General features: G+C 35.7%; 4 protein-coding genes and 1 long non-coding RNA gene across 6 annotated transcripts; 2 read left to right on the forward strand and 3 right to left on the reverse strand.

The window, feature by feature from the left end:
• The first annotated feature begins 61 nt into the window (after positions 1–61).
• On the forward strand, positions 62–3,046 carry LOC124429440. The gene is made up of 12 exons (XM_046974743.1): positions 62–520; positions 597–674; positions 741–835; positions 914–991; positions 1,056–1,202; positions 1,286–1,361; positions 1,451–1,638; positions 1,725–1,869; positions 1,940–2,155; positions 2,224–2,342; positions 2,409–2,541; positions 2,628–3,046. The coding sequence occupies exons 1-12, from the start codon at positions 203–205 to the stop codon at positions 2,940–2,942; spliced, it is 1,908 nt and encodes a 635-aa protein (XP_046830699.1). The 5' UTR covers positions 62–202; the 3' UTR covers positions 2,943–3,046.
• On the reverse strand, positions 703–1,082 carry LOC124429467. The gene is made up of 2 exons (XR_006943463.1): positions 935–1,082; positions 703–846 (listed from the first exon to the last, which is right to left on the reverse strand). It is a non-coding gene; the product is annotated as an uncharacterized LOC124429467 (long non-coding RNA).
• On the reverse strand, positions 3,014–6,241 carry LOC124429442 (uridine-cytidine kinase-like 1). The gene is made up of 10 exons (XM_046974749.1): positions 6,042–6,241; positions 5,838–5,938; positions 5,188–5,358; positions 5,005–5,111; positions 4,757–4,927; positions 4,592–4,663; positions 4,189–4,440; positions 3,900–4,109; positions 3,635–3,820; positions 3,014–3,559 (listed from the first exon to the last, which is right to left on the reverse strand). Exons 1-10 carry the CDS (start codon positions 6,092–6,094, stop codon positions 3,242–3,244), a joined length of 1,641 nt encoding a protein of 546 aa, XP_046830705.1. The 5' UTR covers positions 6,095–6,241; the 3' UTR covers positions 3,014–3,241.
• A 187-nt stretch (positions 6,242–6,428) lies between these two features.
• LOC124429459 (ras-related protein Rab-10) lies at positions 6,429–9,303 on the forward strand. Its single transcript, XM_046974791.1, has 5 exons — positions 6,429–7,637; positions 7,756–7,816; positions 7,886–8,024; positions 8,133–8,222; positions 8,310–9,303. Exons 1-5 carry the CDS (start codon positions 7,394–7,396, stop codon positions 8,493–8,495), a joined length of 720 nt encoding a protein of 239 aa, XP_046830747.1. The 5' UTR covers positions 6,429–7,393; the 3' UTR covers positions 8,496–9,303.
• A 150-nt stretch (positions 9,304–9,453) lies between these two features.
• LOC124429452 (protein lifeguard 1) lies at positions 9,454–13,396 on the reverse strand. Of its 2 annotated transcripts, XM_046974772.1 has the most exons (6): positions 13,168–13,395; positions 12,199–12,264; positions 11,462–11,548; positions 11,202–11,385; positions 10,842–11,112; positions 9,454–10,758 (listed from the first exon to the last, which is right to left on the reverse strand). In XM_046974772.1, the coding sequence occupies exons 2-6, from the start codon at positions 12,245–12,247 to the stop codon at positions 10,399–10,401; spliced, it is 951 nt and encodes a 316-aa protein (XP_046830728.1). In that variant the 5' UTR covers positions 12,248–12,264; positions 13,168–13,395; the 3' UTR covers positions 9,454–10,398. The 2 variants fall into 2 exon arrangements, with proteins under 2 accessions (XP_046830728.1, XP_046830729.1); XM_046974773.1 differs by lacking the exon at positions 12,199–12,264 and having other exon boundaries at positions 13,168–13,396.
• Between the last annotated feature and the right edge of the window lie 22 nt (positions 13,397–13,418).

Raw genomic sequence — 13,418 nt, forward strand, 5'->3', positions numbered from 1 at the left:
ACGTTGTGATCACGTTCTGGAAAGTCACAGACGTTCGTTCTCTCCATTAAGATTCAAATAACAAAACGATTAACGTTAGGCTAATTAAGTTTGTACCTACGTCCGAGAAACTCGAATGTCTCCGTAGTGAAAGAGAGATTCTTTCGAACGGACGCGAAATTCGACTCTTAGTCGCGCGCGCAAGATCGTACGCAATATCAAAATGCCTGGTGGTGTAGTATTTTTAGTGTGCATTCCTACTTTGAGTTACGAGCACGAGCTGGTTTTTGGTATCCCCGTGAAACCCCCGAAAAAACCTGAAGAACTTACTCCCTCTGTCGCCGGACCTAAAGTCGATTTACGATTGAAAGAAGTGAAAACTAAAGCACAGCTTCTCACGCTCGACGACGATGACGACCTGGAGAACGAGGTTGCGCTCGTTGGCGACGATGACACTGATTTGGACGTTTCATCGCGAAAATATTCACGTGCTCGGGCTGCTCTTCGTTCGAAGACACCTATCTTCGTTTCCATGGAAACGGTCAACTTTAGATATTTACTCTAATTACTAATTAATATATTTCTTTATAATATTTTTCTTAAATTCGTTCTGGCAGGTGTTGACCGAATTGCTGAAGAAACTCAAAGTGGAGCACGTTGTATGGTGCAAAGACAAGGAGAACATGTACTACGAGGTAAAACAATGAATGTTCTTCTATTTATATTGAATTGCATCTCTATTTTCCTGTCTATCGGATCAGGTCATATTCCCAGTTCCTGCTGGCGATGCATGTGAAAACTGTATACATTGTCTCACAGAGATGGGCATAGGAGTCAAAATGAACTCCATCGTCAGGTAAAATGCATCTACGGGACAAAGAAAAAAGAAAAGACCAATAGATGGTAAAATAAAATAGTGAATTGATATTTTCAGTGTAATACCGACTCAGTGTACCTATAATAGCGTGGGATCTAACGGATCGGCAATGGTCAAGGACGAAATAGCTCGCAGGTAATTTCGAATTGACGAGTCCTTTTTATTACTTCGTTACCGTCGTAGCTCGCTTGCGTTTCAGGAAAAAAGAAGCTCAGGATCGGAAGGATGCTTGGACTGATTTCGTAGATTCTATACGTTCAAAGTTGACGGTCAAGCAAGTGGTGGATGGTGTTCGAAGTGGCGGCGATCTTTCTTTCGATTACGTTCTACTGGTGTTAACGGCAGAGTAAGTAAAAGTATTTCGTATTATTGTACGATACAATGAATTTTTTTTGTTTATGAAATAATAAAAAAATACAAAATCTTTAGTTGTTTAGCTGCGTTGGGTCTTGTTGAAAACAGTGCAACCAATGTGGTAGCAGCCATGTTGGTATCACCTTTGATGGTAAGAGAGATTCGTTGTTTGACGAATACACAACGCGCACAAAGTACATATTTAGTTTCTTTCAACCCCTTGACTTTATTTGAATAAAGGGACCCGTTATGTCTTTGACCTTTGGCACGATAATAGCAGATAGAAGTCTTCAATTGATTGGATTGAAGAGTCTCTTGTTAGGTATATTCTTGTCTATACTTTTTGGATTTATATTTGGCCTTATCCTTGGAACGACAGAAATGCCTTGGGGTTTCAACGATTGGCCGACCGACGAAATGAAAGGCAGGTAAGAAGCTGTCATTGATAGAATGAAATGAAGTTACTCGAGTGAGAAAGCAATCTCTAGTATAAATTACGAAATATCTTCCATAGAGGTAACTACAGATCCCTTTGGATGGGTGTACTGTGGGCACTTCCTTCGGGTACAGGCGTAGCCGTAGCCTTGTTGCAAGGTAGTAATGGTCCTTTGATCGGTGTTGCTATATCCGCTTCGTTGTTACCACCGGTTGTTAATTGCGTAAGTCGATAATCCAACGAAATACGATATAATCGAATTGCATATTAAAGTATGTCGTCACCTTTCGTAGGGCTTGTTTTGGGCTCTTGGATGCATCTGGTTGATATATCGGCCTATCAAAATGCCACACATAAAAGGAGAATCTTATACAGATTTCAATAGTTCTTACGTATACGTTTATACAGATTATCTGCCCGTCGAGTTCTTTTGCAATGGGATTATCAGTGCATGCTTGACCTTTATTAATGTAATGTGTATTTTCATCACGGCGATAATAGTCCTCAAGGTAATCCACTCTAAGGCCTATCTTCGTATTATTCTTCGTATTATCTATCTTTCATAATGTTATTTTAGATTAAGGAAGTAGCCTCGCCGTATACTTCTACACCGGAATTAAGACGATTCTGGGAACATGATATACGTTTGGTTCGTGATAAAAATATTTCCAGAGATAACAGTTCTCTGGATTCAAGGTGAGTGTGCGTGTAATCAAAGGATACAGACAGATATGATTATATAAATGAATAATGATGTAACAGCTATTATGACGGGTTGAGTAAAACTAAACAAAAAGTATTAGAACGAACTCTAAATGAAGCCGTACGCGAGGCAATCGACGACGAGACCTTTAGAAAAGTTCAAAGGATGAGTTATGGGCATGGGGCAGAAGAGGTGAATGATGAAAATTTTGTTAAAAAATATAATTAAACAGATTCAGCAGATCGCGGAATCAAAATGATGAGAAACTTAATTTATAGATCACTCCGAAACTTGGCCTTCCTATGCACGTTGGCGTCAATAACGAAGATGGAAGGTCAAGCGACGAAATAATTGATCGTTCCACGAGCGTTGATCGTCCACCAAACGGTTTACCAGATTCTACAAGTACCAACGAAGACCTCGAGGCTCTTGATAGACTGATCACATATCTTCTGGGTCAACCAATTAGTACTGCTAACAATAACTTGGATACATGGCGCCGATCGCGTCAAGCGAGCGCTAGAGGTTACAGACAACTACATGGAACTGGTGCAGCCGCTGAAGCTGGTAACATTGATACAACACCTTTCTAAACAATTCAATAAAGTGTATATGCGTGTGCGTTTATGCACGCACGCACGCACGCACATCATAAAAGATAAAATACCAATGTGATTAGAATTTATTACAAACTTATCTTCGACAAAGAAATCACGTAACAAGGAGATGATTAAGAAATCACTGTAACTGTACAACTCTCCGAACAGGGGAGAAATTGAAAACTTAAATAATAAGTTGTACGAGAGAAATGATTGTACGCGCTATCACAATAACAGAGGCAAGAAACCAGTAAGATTACAAACGATCGGTTGTAATAATAACATAAAATTCGTTAATCGTCTATGGAAGATGGCTCGGTACCGAAATATCTATCACCAAAATTACCGATACCTGGTAGTACGTAAAATTTATTATTTATCTCTGGATCCAAAGCGGAAGTAACTATTTTCACTTTTGGAAAAGCATAGGCGATAGAATGGACACCTGATTCCGCCATAAGTAAAGAGACTAGTAAAACATTTTCTTCCGCTACGTCGTGATCGAGAAGAATTCTAATGGCCATCATAGCAGCAGCACCGGTTGCTACCGTAGCATCCATTAATATGACTCTGTAATCCTTGATATCTTTCGGAAGACGCAAATAATACAGCTATGAAAGAAGGAATTGCATCAAAATGATATTTAAGAACAGCTTCGAAATGACGTTTACTAATATAATAAATACCTCAGGTTCACCAGTCTGTTGATTCGTTTGTATTAAAATTTTTCCTATCCTTATGTCTTTACATACATCTCGAACCGCCTGTTCCATCGTTTCTCCAGCTCGTAATATAGACACGCCACAGATCTTGTCTGTCGCACCACGTTTCCCTTGATAAGGTATTCCTTGTGGTGTCTCCACCGTGACTTCCTTCGTTATTAAACGATTTGGACGAATTATTACTCTTTCCCTTATCTTTATTTATTTAAATTTTCTTTCGTCGCCTTACCTCGAATGGCAACAGAGACAATGCGTACTCTATCACCAAGCGTATCAAACGTTTCGAATAAAATATAAATTCATCTCTATAGGTATCCTTGTTTCTTATAAACGTATGTAGACCTTTAATTTGTGGTGTATCAGGTAGTAAATACAAAGACGTTGGCAATGGTTGACCTATGTAAGAATGGGCTAATTGTTCTCTAAGCTTAAATCCTCTCTAAAATCAAGATAATATAATTGCGCTTAAAGAATTTGATAATCAGATCACGACAATGATGACATATACAAATGCATACCAATTGCAATTGCGTATGCACATGTTGTACAATAAGTTCTATAGCAACTTCATTTTCTCCGCCGCGAGGTACAATAATATCGGCATGGACCATAAGCGGTGCTATGTAATAATAAAAGGCAGGTTGTACCATAGTACAATATTGTTTCAAGACACCTTCCAGGTCCCTTCCTCTTTGCGATATATCTCTACGTAATCTTCGTGCAAGTCGTACGTCGGCATCGGTATCAACGAATATCTTCATATCGCACATCTTTGCGATGATTATGGAAATAAAAAAAAAAGGAAAGGAAAAAAAAAAAAAAAAAAGAAAAGAAAAGATTCAACATACGGACTCTTACTTTCTGCTTCAAGATTTAAGATATTCTGACATCACCTAATTAAACACTTTATTAATTACTTACCTTCAATACGTCCACATTATAAAAGGTAAATATTCCCTCAAATATAATGACATTGGCGCCATACATTGTTTTCTTATAAAAAGAAAACAAAGAGCATGTTACACTATAGGAAGTAGCACTGAAGAACGGGTTCGCATACTAGTCCTATTTAATTTAACAACTTACAGTCCTACTCTCTCTACGATGCGTTACAAAATTATAAATAGGAACTTCCACCATTCTTCCCTCTTTTAATCGTTGCAACGTAGTCTTAAGAAGTTCTATATCGAACGCATCCGGATGATCGAAATTATATTCGTTGCGTGCCGCCATTTCATGCTGTTTTTCATTTAATACCTACACATCATGTGGCAATTTAATTTAAATACTTTCCCTTCAATTAAAAATGAAAATATTAATTGTATACTGCATACTTTGTAAAACGAATCCATACTGAGGAGAGTAACCCATTGTACGCTCAACGATTCTATTATTTTTGTAGCCACTGTAGTTTTTCCCGAAGCACTACCTCCGCATATTCCTAAAACACATTTATCGCTTTATTATTATGAACTTTAATAGGGCCTAAATTCTACTCGGACAGAAAAATTCCTTACCAATTACGAAAGGTTCTACCTGCTGTCCCGCGGAATTATACCAAGGCGGTCTACCAGCCGTATATATGGTTCCTCTCTTACTTCTAATGATAGATTCCGCGGATGTCTTTTTACTAGATTGCGTCATACTTGTAGTACGTTGCCTTCTCGAGCGTGGTGATTTTTGCAAATCTGTTGTATCAAATATCGTACGATTAACATCGATACAAGTTTTAGTACCTTAATATAAATGATGAAATTACTTTATAAAAAAAATGGTGAAATCATTTTATAATCGTACGGTAAATAAGGAAAGAGGAAAATAATAGAGGATGGTGGGAGGGAAAAGAGGAAGGAAGGCATCAGTACTTGTAATGGAAAAAGCTGTCTTCTTCGAGAAGGCAAAGATATCTGTTTGGAATAAATGATCATCCGATTGTTGCCATATGCGAGTACTCCATATTTCATTGAAGCAAACTCTTTCGCAACCTTAAACGTTAAAAAATAAACGAGATAACGAGATCACACGGATAAATCGGAGACATACTGTTGAGGGAGAGCGGATAGAACAAGTATAACTTACGATGGAAGAGAATGAATTCATCGTAGAGACTTTATCTTTGAAAGAAGATAAAGGATGAAAAAAGGAAAAAAAGAGAATACTTTCGTACCAGTGGAAGGTGGTCTTGGCGATTGGGACGTGGGTGTCGCTTCGTCGCAAATTTCGTCGACGAGACATTCACAATCGTCCGAATAAATTTCTTCATCCTCGCTAGATAAACGAGAAAAAAGAACGAGAAAAAGATAAACAACGTTTGTTGATTCGAAGACATGGAAGAAAGGAACTAAAAGAAAGGAACGTTTGAAGAATTTACCTCTCTGAACTCGCCGAGCTGAACGGGTCGTAATGTTTTACCTTCGCAGCCATGTTCTCTCGTCACGTGTCGTCTTAAACCACGGTGCCCGGTGCAAAAGAGAAAGACGATATTTTTCAACGTATCCGTTGGAAATCCATCGACGATAAAACCCCCATACAGCTCGAGGAAACTGCATACTACGTTGTTGCGGGACAACAAATGACGACTAGCGTTCATAGCGCCGTCTTACGACGACATTCCGAAGCTTCTGCCCTTGTCCCTCGCTTGCGAGAAGAGAGACACGCAAAAAAAAGTCGTACACGTATTTCTTACGTCCTGTGCGACATTCGTATGCGTTCTTCGTCGATTACACCGTACTATATACTATAGGCTATAGAGGAGAACGATGGATGAAATTCAACGCGAAATCGATCGTCTCTATAGTATAGTATAGTATCGTGGTTATAAAGTTAGCGTGCATTTGCAACAAAGGCGTAATATACTTTCCTATCGCGTTCCTTCGTCGCGAATCCCTATTTTCCTCGAATCTCTACAAGAATATAAACGAGAAAAATTCCAGAAAGTAACATAATTGATCTGCGATTAAATCGAATGACGTAAAATTAGAGAGAGAGAGAGAGAGAGAGACGACGACGACGACGACAACGACGACGGCAACGTTGATGTTATTGGCAAAAGAAAACGAAGGAAAAACTCGATTCTATTTTTACGCTTTTTCTATGTAATTGTCAAACATGTGGATCGAACGAACGGGGTGACAAAAAAAGAACACGGATCGCTTTGTGCTCGGGAGGAGAGAGAGAGAGAGAGAGAGAGAGGGGGGAAGACCGTTGTTTAAGTTCCAAGATAAAAAAGATGAATAGTATGAGAATTGCTAGTGACATCCCGTGGTAACCAAAAGGATCTTTCTACGAACGATCTCGTTGAGACGCATCATTCGTACTTATACACATAGATAATACATAAATATGATAGGGGAAATTGTATAATGCGTTAAAAAACATACACGTCGTCATCATCATCATCGTCGTCGTCGTCGTCGTCGTCGTCGTCGTCGTCGTCGTCGTCGTCGTCGTCGTCGACAAAACATGTCGCTTGAAAAGACGATATAGATATAATCGTATTCCGACGATCTTAGGAAAAGCAAATTCGTCATCGTTCCGCGAGCGCAAAGCACGAAGTCACCCCAATGCCTTTCATTGCGCGCCGCATCGTCGTACGTTGTCGCATCGTCTTTTAATAGTTCTCCCTGTGACCGGTTTTCCCGTCGTACCGAGACACTCGTTTTACCTCGAAGACGCGCCCTCGTTCGACCTTGAAATTCTTCTATATCGGCACGTAAGCGTTCGATGTTCGAAACATCCTCGATCCTCAGGATATCCTCTTCCTTTTGTGCACTATCACGAGCAGTCGTTCTTTTCCCCTCTTCAATTCGAAGTATCCTTAACGAGAAGCAGCTCTGTGAAATGGCGAAAAAGACGTACGACCTGTTGTTCAAGTTACTTCTCATCGGTGATTCCGGAGTCGGCAAGACTTGTATACTCTTCAGATTTTCCGATGACGCTTTCTCTACGACCTTCATATCTACCATAGGTGAGATTTAAAGCGATTAATCATCTTCGATCGGTCGTTCTTTTTTCCATTCGTTTGTTTCCCAGAACGATTTTCTTTCGATCGTTTAGGTTAGACTTTAATCGTCATATTTTTACAGGTATTGATTTCAAAATCAAGACCGTCGAGTTGAAAGGGAAAAAGATCAAATTACAGATATGGTAAGAAACGTCGTAACTTGTTATACAATCCCTTGATACAATCCCTTTTAAATGGAGATCTCTTTGTAGGGATACCGCTGGCCAAGAAAGATTTCATACTATCACGACGTCCTATTACAGAGGTGCCATGGGTATAATGCTTGTTTATGACATAACAAATGAAAAAACATTTGAGAATATAGTTAAATGGTTAAGAAATATCGATGAGGTAAATATTCTTTTCAAAAGTTTTTTTTTTTTTTTTTTTTTTCTTTATAACGCAACATCAATTATTTCTCAATCTTGTCATATTATTTCATAATCAATACTTTTGCAGCATGCAAATGAAGATGTAGAAAAAATGATACTTGGTAACAAAAGTGATATGGAAGATAAACGTGTTGTTAGTACTGAGAAAGGGGAAGCAGTAAGATAAATATTATATACTTTAATCAATACCAATAGCATTCTAACAGTCATGTTGCTAATAAAAAAAAAAAATTATTCCTTTTAGATAGCAAGAGAGCATGGTATTAGATTTATGGAAACATCGGCGAAAGCTAACATTAATATTGATCGGGCATTCAGTGAATTAGCAGAAGCAATTTTGGAAAAAATTCAGGGAAAAGAACCGCAGGATGCTCCGGATAGAGTAACTGTCGATAGAAGGGTGGAGAGAAGTTCCAATCGGTGCTGCTAATTTTATATTATTTATTTAATGGCGCATAATAAACTATCTATATCTATCTCTACACATACACACACACACACACACACACACATATATATATACATGTATATATATGTATATATATATACACACACACACACACACAAATATATATATAAACGCGTGCCACTTGAAATAGATTTGTGGATAGATATAGAACATAATTTAAAATATAATAGCATAATTAAACTCTTTGTGACACTGCCTGATCAAAACTGATTCAGTTAATTGGATGTCAATTGTGGTAATAACATTGAGTACAATTTAATGAAAGGTTGTCTACAAATTATCCAACTTTATTTTTCAATGTAAAATTCTTTCATTATAATCCACAGGCTTCGGAGAATGAACTGTAAATGCTATTTTATGCATACATAAATATATTTGTAAGTGTGTCTAATGCACGTATACAGACTGAACCACCGTTGATGAAGAAAGCTAATATAAAATATCTATAAATATTAGCTTTATCGATAAGGCTTCATTTTTTCATACGAAAATATGCATTAGTGGTCGAACAAAGTTATATCATATCGTTTGTTACAAAGCAAAAATTTGTTACCATGAGAAGCATGAGAATGAATGCTAACATTTTAAACATTTTTATCTATTATCTATGTAAACTTTAATGCTTTTTCATATGAATGTTGCACATCATATGGCTTCTTTACAATTAAGTTCCAATTGGATCCTTTTTAAGTTTAAATTAAACCAAAAGCTTTTATCCTATTTGTGTAAGAATAATTTACTATAAATATAAATATTCAAGATTTCGAAATTATTCTATTATTGCTCTATGATCCTTTCAGTACTAATATCATATACTATATTTCGATAAATCGAGTTATGCGCGCGTTTTTACGAAATATTTCACAAATACGAATGAAGTCTTTACCATATACAAATACAATGAAAAATAAAATAATAATTATTTTGTATCTGTAACTTTTATTATTCAAACATGAACAAAGATTAAACATATTGAGAAATATCTATATAAATACATAAAGAGTCTAGAATTTTCTATTAATCGCTAGACTGCATGTAATACTTACATATAATATATAATATTTTCCTTATTAAAGTAAGAAGTAATAGTAGTAATAGCATCAGCAATTGTATCATTCAATTATAAGGTACAATTCAATTATAAGTCCTATATAAGGTGCATAACAGTAATGTTACGAGTACCCGAAGGAACGGGCCGTGAAGGTAACTTGGAGGGGGGGGGGCGGGGGAGGGAAAAAAGAAAATAGAAGTAGAGGTAGTTTCTAATTAAAATTTTCAACGAGAAAAATTAATTGTCAGAGATGAAAGTCGTCTCTGAGAAATGACAGTTCTCACTTTTCAAGAGAATAAATAATCGGGGGGGGGGGGGAGGAAGAAGAGGGGAAGAAAGAATAATCGAAAAGAATTAATTAATAAAAATGAAAATTATTTGGATGTTTTATACGAAATGATCTCATCTGAATAATCTTTATCTTTAACCTGATTGAAATTATAATAATGATTGAATGCGCAACAACTAAATTAACGAGGATACAATGATTATCGATGATATTCACATTAAAGATCGAGAAGAATTATATAATACACATAATTTCAACAAGATAAAAAGAAATATTTAAAAATTCAGTCAAATGGTAACCAATCTTTGTGTTCTTTCTGTTATCCATGAATAGGAAAATATGTAAAAGTTAATTCTCTTTAGACAATAAAGATTCGCTTTACATTTCTCCCTTCCCTCACCTGTGGATGTACTCTCTAAGAAAAGGTACAGAGAGTCAAAGCGAGGTGACGATAAATTAAAGCCTACTAGCCGTATTTAGTAGAAAAGTTTAATACAGCGGAATGCTCAAGTATTTTCTTTACATTAATCCCGAGACGCGCCAATGATAGTAAGAATGTCCAAGAAAATGTTAATAACATCTAGATACAAATTCAATGCCGCAAAAATGTACTCTTCAGGAGAAGTCGAATACTTGTGTTTACCTCCGATTATCATTTGAGTATCATAAATCAAATAGAATGAAAAAATAAGTGCACCTAACGATGCGTAAACAAGCTGCATGATCTTACTAGGCCAGATCATTGCAATAATACCGAATATAAGTAAGACGACAACGGCTATGAATAAAATGGTATGACAGCTGGTAAAATCGTATTTCGTTTGAAACGCGAAAATTGTTAGCGCTAAACAAATAGCTGCCGTTATTCCGACTGCCATCAATACCTGCGAAGAGAAAGGATCGCATATTAATAATATTAAACTAGTTCTATGACAAAGGATAATTTCCTTCATAAAATCTAACTTACTTCTTCTGATTTGTAAGTAGACGCAGCCATCGCTAATAAGACTCCCTCCGCTAACGTAAATAAGAAAAGAAAGATAAAATTCATCGGAGCCTTACGTCTAACAGTGGTACAACAAGCCATACAAATGATCAAAATTATTGTCGCGGCAAAACAAATCCAAAATATTTCTCGATGTTGCATCGCCCATCTCTGTGTTGGTTTATGATAGAGAAATGTAGCTATCAATGATAATGTAATCAATAGCTGAATCATTAAAATGGAATATACTTTTCTGTAAATAAAGAAAAAGGTAATTATTTCATTCCATGGATGATGATCGACAAGAACGCTGATCAATGTTTTAAATATTAAGATTAATACCTAATAAACCCATTTCTTATTGTTTTGTCACTAAATTCAAATCCCTTTACATCGTCTTGTAAAGGATCTTCTGCATAACTTGAACCATACATTCCTGGCTGTGGAGTTACACCAAATGGTGTTCCAGTGGTAGGTGGAACGTGACCGTAAGGTGGTACCCCTGGTGGTGGTACAAATCCTGGTGCTAAAATTAAAAAAAAAATACAATGTAACAAATATAATCGTTTAGGCAACTTGTCTATTAAACGAATTTTCTTTACGTGGCGGAACGTTTCCTCCGGAATACGGAGGTGGATATCCTTCCTGTGGCGGTGGATAACCAGGATTTTGTGGTGGGAAAGGAAAACCTATACAACAAATATAGAAAAACATGAATGAAAATATTCCAATAATATCCTCTATATCATAATATAAGCATGCATTATTGTGAAGAATTATTGTTACACGATTGTGATGAACATTAATACATTGCCTGCCACATTATACAGAAGATATGAATGACATATTTCTTTCTTGCAGGACCACGTTACTCATATATCTATGATAAATGTCGTTTACTAATCGCCCAAAATACTATGCCTTTACAGAGAAACTGTATTTGACTATATTGATACGGAGAAACTTTTGGCTCATATTGCATTAATATATCTTTAATCTATATTTCCTACAGGGTCACAAGATGCTGGCATATTTTATATGCACATATATACACATATGCACATATATATATATATATATATATATATATATATATATATATGTATACAGATAATGAGTAATAAAAAACAAATGTAACAATTTCTTTAATGATATTCGTTAATCTTAATGAATACGGGATTATATATATAAATATCATAAAGATGAGATGAAACGACAAATGCCGCTTGAAGCATTATTGTAGTGCATTCTGCAGGTTGTGTTTATATGCTGTATTAATACATCAAATTAATATAAAAAAGGAGTATAAGTTTTGTTAACGTAAAAAAAATATTAAGACCTTGTTGCCCTGGATAGTATCCTGCACCTGGTGTGTTCCAAGTGGTCATCTTTTTGTTTGTATTAACTGAAAAAGAATCTATCATTATAACCAGTTGATATTGTGTAATATAATAAGAAAACGGCAGCATAAGAATGTATCAGCAACCTTAAAGACGTAAGGTAATAACACGCTAATAATATATAAACATATATATCGTCTTACATTATAATCGTGTGTGTGTGTGTGTGTGTGTGCAAGCTGAATAATACAGAGTTAAAAAAAACGATGAATACAGCTAAATTCTTCGAATAATGTACATCTATCTTATCTCTAATAAAATCTTTTGTTATTATTTGATAGAGATAACAATTACTAAAACATATATGACAGAATATGTCGTCCTAAGGCTTATTATTACTACAGATGCATTATAACCATTAACTATAACAATTCGATGTTACGAAGAAAATACGTTCGTCGAAATGTTAAAAGGGAAAAAATAATTAATTAATTATTCGCAAATAAACAACGAAGAAGAATTCGTAAATAAGCGAGGACAATTATTCAAATATTTAGCATTCAAATCGATATTTACAAATCGTAGACAAATCTATGTATAAGAGATATAAGACGTAGTTTTTTAATAATTAAAACGAAGCTTAAGGTAAGACGTCAATCCCAGATATTTTCTGGTTATTTCGGCTTTTCCGTGAAATTGTCGAGATAAGTCGAATCAGATACGGAAACAGTACGAGATAAGTGTATTATGTCTACCGCTCGATCGTTACGACACTTTGAGCAATAATGTACTTTTGTAAAATTCAATAAATATATTATAAAATGTTGATCGAACGCATACGTTAGTAAAATGATAGCAAGTACATGCCAATTGGATGTATCAGATTCTAGAAGGTACCTTCTAGAAATAGTTATAATCAATAATAAGGCACGTACGACGTGCGACGAATGCAATTTGTATTTATTTACCTTATTATTTTGGTTATGACAACTCTTTCCCGTGAAAGAATAAGATGTAAAAGACCGAAAACTCGTAACTTGTAAGAAGAAATGTCTTCGACTCAGTGAAAAGCCAATTTTAAACTGTTCTCACGCAATTCAATTGTTAATATATATATATATACATATATATGTATATATATATATATATATATATATCTCTTCCAACGTAGCAGAATGAACAACGCACTTCGACAAGTTTTAATGCTTTTCTAACCAAA

This window comes from Vespa crabro, chromosome 15 (assembly GCF_910589235.1).
Source record: "Vespa crabro chromosome 15, iyVesCrab1.2, whole genome shotgun sequence".
Lineage (NCBI taxonomy): Eukaryota > Metazoa > Arthropoda > Insecta > Hymenoptera > Vespidae > Vespa > Vespa crabro.

Bases quoted from the DNA above. Each gene is read 5' to 3' on its own strand.
- LOC124429440 (XM_046974743.1), top strand. From the start codon at position 203: ATGCCTGGTGGTGTAGTATTTTTAGTGTGCATTCCTACTTTGAGTTAC. The intron at 675-740 runs GTAAAACAATGA...CTATCGGATCAG, and splicing joins AGGAGAACATGTACTACGAG to GTCATATTCCCAGTTCCTGC. The intron at 1,870-1,939 runs GTAAGTCGATAA...CACCTTTCGTAG, and splicing joins TACCACCGGTTGTTAATTGC to GGCTTGTTTTGGGCTCTTGG.
- LOC124429442 (XM_046974749.1), bottom strand. From the start codon at position 6,094: ATGGCTGCGAAGGTAAAACATTACGACCCGTTCAGCTCGGCGAGTTCA. The intron at 5,359-5,837 runs GTACGAAAGTAT...TTGATACAACAG, and splicing joins GCCAAGACCACCTTCCACTG to ATTTGCAAAAATCACCACGC. The intron at 3,560-3,634 runs GTATTTATTATA...CTTCTTTCATAG, and splicing joins AACAGACTGGTGAACCTGAG to CTGTATTATTTGCGTCTTCC.
- LOC124429459 (XM_046974791.1), top strand. From the start codon at position 7,394: ATGTTCGAAACATCCTCGATCCTCAGGATATCCTCTTCCTTTTGTGCA. The intron at 7,638-7,755 runs GTGAGATTTAAA...ATATTTTTACAG, and splicing joins GACCTTCATATCTACCATAG to GTATTGATTTCAAAATCAAG. The intron at 8,223-8,309 runs GTAAGATAAATA...TATTCCTTTTAG, and splicing joins GTACTGAGAAAGGGGAAGCA to ATAGCAAGAGAGCATGGTAT.
- LOC124429452 (XM_046974772.1), bottom strand. From the start codon at position 12,247: ATGACCACTTGGAACACACCAGGTGCAGGATACTATCCAGGGCAACAA. The intron at 11,113-11,201 runs GTATTAATCTTA...CTTTATTTACAG, and splicing joins ATAAGAAATGGGTTTATTAG to AAAAGTATATTCCATTTTAA. The intron at 10,759-10,841 runs GTAAGTTAGATT...TTCTCTTCGCAG, and splicing joins CTACTTACAAATCAGAAGAA to GTATTGATGGCAGTCGGAAT.